The following is a 4634-nucleotide window of genomic DNA, read 5'->3' on the forward strand; positions in this document are numbered from 1 at the left end:
TTATGGTTAAACTGTTCGGTCCAGTTTTTAAAACCATAGGTCACACCCTTAACCTCATAAATGCATGACATTCTTGAAAAAAAAAATTGGAAAAGACAAGAGGAATGAACCTAGAAACAAATGAAAAGCCTTGAATTCAATAATTGGCAATTAGGAAAAAGGATATGTTTCTCAAAAAAAAAAAAAAAAAAAAAAAATAGAAAAAGAAAGAAGGAAGAAGAACATGTATTCAGTATATGTAACCACTGAATATATGATATACCTTATCAAGTAGTTAAGTATTAAGCATTAAACAACCCCATGTGGGAGGTCTAGGGGTTGAGCTTTGTCCTTCATCCACCTCGCTATTAATGCTTGGATCCAAATCACAATTAACACCTGGGACCATGGCATCATATGTGTCTACAGGGGCGGAGCCAGGAATACATGCTTGGGGGGGCCGGGTTGTAACAGAGATATACCAAATATAATTTTTAAGTCTATTGGATACAAAATTATCAACTTTTATATATTATTATATACTTGAACATGTTGGGAATTCGACCGAAATTTCAAACCTGTGAGAAACAAAAAAAATAGAAAAAACAAAACGCCAAAAGTAAAACAATCACACGCACAAGACAGTATTTACGTGGTTCGGCAATTTGCCTACGTCCACAGAGTTGCAGGGATTTCACTATTATCAAAGAAAATTACAATGTGCGGCTACAGTGTTTTTCTTTCTCAAAAACAACAACAAGACAAAACCCCAATCACCAAAAAAAACAGCTTTTATATCCTGCGCACAGGATTCACAATGGGTTACAAAACGGGCCAAAAAATTTTTGTCGGCCCAAGCCTCCGCTCCATGGACTAAGCCTCAGTAAATCTTCCATTATTCGGGTCAGGTCGGGTCATCAACCGAATCAAATCATGCCTGACGACGATTTTTCATGGAATAAAATTCATCCATTATCATCTCTATAGTGAAATTCCCTGCAATTTCCTTCTCTATATAAATTATCATATTATCTGCCAAAAACTCATTCTCCATTCTATTGCGAAGTCTTGTTTTTAACAATTTCATAGCTGAGAAAGCTCGTTCTGTAGTTGCTGTAGAAACTGGAAGGGTCAACACAAGACGAATAAGTCTATCAATCAAAAAATATATTTGAGACTTTCCTGAAATTTTTAATCCCCTACATAGCTCGGAAATTGTACTCATATTCTGAAAATCTGGATGTTTTATCACATCAAGCTCATAATGTCGCAATTGAGACTCCAAAAGTTCTTGTTCATGTTCAGTGAAATCTTGAGGATAATATTTCTTAACCAAATTGCATATATCAACAATCTTGAATAATCTAAAAGCATCCTTGGGATTTAAAGCTGAACTAAGAATGACAAGTTCCGTTGTTAGCTCACAAAATCTACTTTTCAATTCTTGCAATTGAAAGTCTATTGCAACTGTAAATATGCCAATTCTAAAATGATGTTCCATTGTTAAATTGTCATCTTGACGACGATATCTACCTCGACCTTTAGTGTAACGAGCATTCATATCAGGAATATCAATTTCATGTTGCTCACAAAATGATATAACACTAGCAAGTAAAGGCTCCCATCCATCATCTCTCAACTTTTGAATAAGTGATTTTGTAGTTGAAACTAAATGCATGGCATTTAAAAGGTCTTGAGATTGTTGTTGCAAAGCTTGACAAAGAACATTAGTAATTCCCATTATCTCTTTCATCAAATGCAAGATTAAAATAAATTCAAATGATGTTAATACCTGATAAGCTCCCTCGGCATCACCGCGTTGTTTATAATTAGCTCCTTCCTCAGAAATAGTGTTGATAACTTTGCAAGTAGCATCAAACATTTTAATCAAACTACAAATAGATTGAAAATGAGATCCCCACCTAGTATCTCCAGCTCGTTGCAAAGTACCAATCTGATTTGCACCTCTTCCAGTCTCAATTTCATTAGAAGCAATCATATTCTCAACTTGTTCTGCTTGAGCATGTTGCAATTCATCACTACGCTTACTAGAACCAACAACAATATTGATAATATTGACCAAATGATCAAAGAATTGATGAACATCTTTTACTTCTCTAGATGCTGTAACTAGAGCTAATTGCAACCTATGAGCCATACAATGTACATAATAAGCATATGGACAATCTTTAAGAAAAAGAGCTTGTAATCCATTCCATTCACCACGCATGTTACTAGCCCCATCATATCCTTGACCTCGAATATTTTCAATGTGGAGGTTATAACGAGAAAGGACAGCACATATCTCATTCTTTAAAGTCAATGCAGTAGTGTCTCTAACATGCACAACATAAAAAAAACGCTCTTTAATAAAACCTTCTTTATCAACAAATCTCAAAATGATGGCCATTTGCTCTCTCTTCGACTCATCCCGAGCTTCATCAACAAGAATGCAGAATTTTGCATCTCCAATTTCTTCACGAATAGCATTTCGCACATTATTAGCAAGAATATGCAAAATCTCCTTTTGAATTGTGGGTGATGTATATTTGGCATTTCCAGGAGCATTTTCCAAGACAACACTAGCTACTTTGTCATTAAAAGTTGATGTCAATTTTATCAATTCAATAAAATTGCCTCTATTTTTTGAATCAAGGCTTTCATCATGACCTCTAAAAGCACAAGCTTGGAATGCTAGCCATCGAGCACACTCTATTGAGGTTTTGAGCCGCAACCGATTATTCTCTAATTCTTTTGACGTTTGTTTCTCAATTAGCTTGTCAATATGTTGTGAATAATTCTGTAAATCCTCGCAACATTTCACAGCATTTTTATGTGGAGAGTTTGGTTCTTTCCCTTCATGACGAATTAAAGGACAATTCATTCCATCTTTCACCTTTTTCCAATTATTAAAACCTGTTGAAATGAACACATCTGATCCGGGACGACCTATTGGTTTCTTACTAAAAAGGTAGCAAGGAAAACAATATAATGCATCCGTTGTAGGTGAGTATTCCAACCAATCCTTATGTGAAACAAACCATGAAGGTTGAAATCGACGACGATGAGTATCATCATTGTATGGAAAGACTATATTTTCAGGTTGGTATGGACCTTCTATGAGATAAGCTCGTCGAATTTCATCTTGTTTGTTGATAGGAAATTCACATATTTGTTTACGTGTTCCTGGATCACGATCTATCTCTTCAGATTGAAGTTTTGGACATTTGGAGGTGTGTTCATCAGGCATCGAAGTATTAACATTTGTTTCTACAGCCACAGGTGTCTTAATTTCTGAATTGCTAACATCTTTTTTCTTAAAGAATGCATCAATTGTTTTTCGTTTGCTCATAATTCTTTTAACTTTAAGAATATGACTCAATTAACCTGAAAAGAATTTTAAAAAATAAAATTTTAATTAGAAATTTTTGCTTAGTTATATGATTATTATTCATACTCAAGGAAAAAACAAAATTTTTACTATAATTTAAACAGTCAACCCATTTTTAATACAACTTTAATTAATAATAACCCCTCAAATAATTTAATTAATTTATCTTTTATAATGTATTGGTTAATTTAATTATATAACTTTAATTATTGTTGTTTAGCATAACAATAAACTATATTATTTTAATTTATTTGTCATTAATTATAATGCTTTAATCCTAGTTGGTAATTACGCAATATAGTTTTAATTTATTTGTCATTAATTTTAGCATAACATATCCTTTGTTACAATTCCTAAAATATAGCAATAAATAATTAAACAATTCTTAAAAATTTGCAATAAATAATAGCTAATAATTTAATTACTAACTTTTGAATAAATATTAATTATTATTTAATAATATTGGTTTACACTAAAAACTAACACATTGACCATTGACCATTGACCAACAATGAGGAATAACCGGATAAGATAAAGACAAACAGGGAAAAAAAAAAAAAAAAAATCAACCAATGAATGATTGAGAATGTGAGATGATATTAAAGCTAAAAGAATAAAAGGGCTAGGCAGAACTGAACAGGATTCATAAACATCATAAACTCTAAAGCATTCGGTGAGATAGAGAGAGACTGAGAGAGAGAGAGAGAGAGAGAGAGTCAGAGAGAAAAACCTTGAGGGAGGGCCGGACTGCTGGAGCCGGAGCCGGAGCGGAGGAAGCAACTAGTCAACGGCAGATCTCCGACGGCGATGAGTGATGACCGATCTACCGTCTGGCGTCGACGATCTACAAAGATTTCGTTCCATTTTTCATTTTAGTGACAGTGAGAGAGAAAAAGAGAGAAAAAGAGAGAAATACCCTTGAGGGAGGGCCGGAGGGAGCACCGGAGCAGAGGCCGATCTCCGATCTGCGATGAGGGACGAGCGACGACGGCGACGACGAGCGAGCTGCGGCGTCGCGGCGACGTGACCGTGGGTTTGCTGGGGTTTGGTTTTTATTTGTGTATTTGGGAATTTTTTTTTTTTTAGATAAAAACCTCTGTCTCTGTCTCTCTGTGTTCGTTGTGTTTCTCTCTGTTTTGGTTTGCTGTTGAGTGTTGAGTTTGGTTTGCTGTTGAGCTTGATTTGCTCTGTATAGGCAGTATCGGGCATTGTGGTATCTGCCACCGATTTGATTTCTCTGCCAGCGACGTGATGGTTGGATTTT

The 4634-nt window shown here is 34.9% G+C and overlaps 1 protein-coding gene across 1 annotated transcript; it reads right to left on the reverse strand.

The window, feature by feature from the left end:
• Positions 1-597: 597 nt before the first annotated feature.
• Positions 598-3266, reverse strand: LOC126706268 (uncharacterized). Its single transcript, XM_050405662.1, has one exon. It carries the CDS (start codon positions 3227-3229, stop codon positions 911-913), a length of 2319 nt encoding a protein of 772 aa, XP_050261619.1. The 5' UTR covers positions 3230-3266; the 3' UTR covers positions 598-910.
• Positions 3267-4634: the final 1368 nt, after the last annotated feature.

The sequence above is a fragment of the Quercus robur genome, chromosome 11, assembly GCF_932294415.1.
Source record: "Quercus robur chromosome 11, dhQueRobu3.1, whole genome shotgun sequence".
Classification (NCBI taxonomy): domain Eukaryota; kingdom Viridiplantae; phylum Streptophyta; class Magnoliopsida; order Fagales; family Fagaceae; genus Quercus; species Quercus robur.

What these genes read in the sequence shown, in the direction of transcription:
- LOC126706268 (XM_050405662.1), bottom strand. Translation starts at nt 3,229, where the DNA reads ATGCCTGATGAACACACCTCCAAATGTCCAAAACTTCAATCTGAAGAG.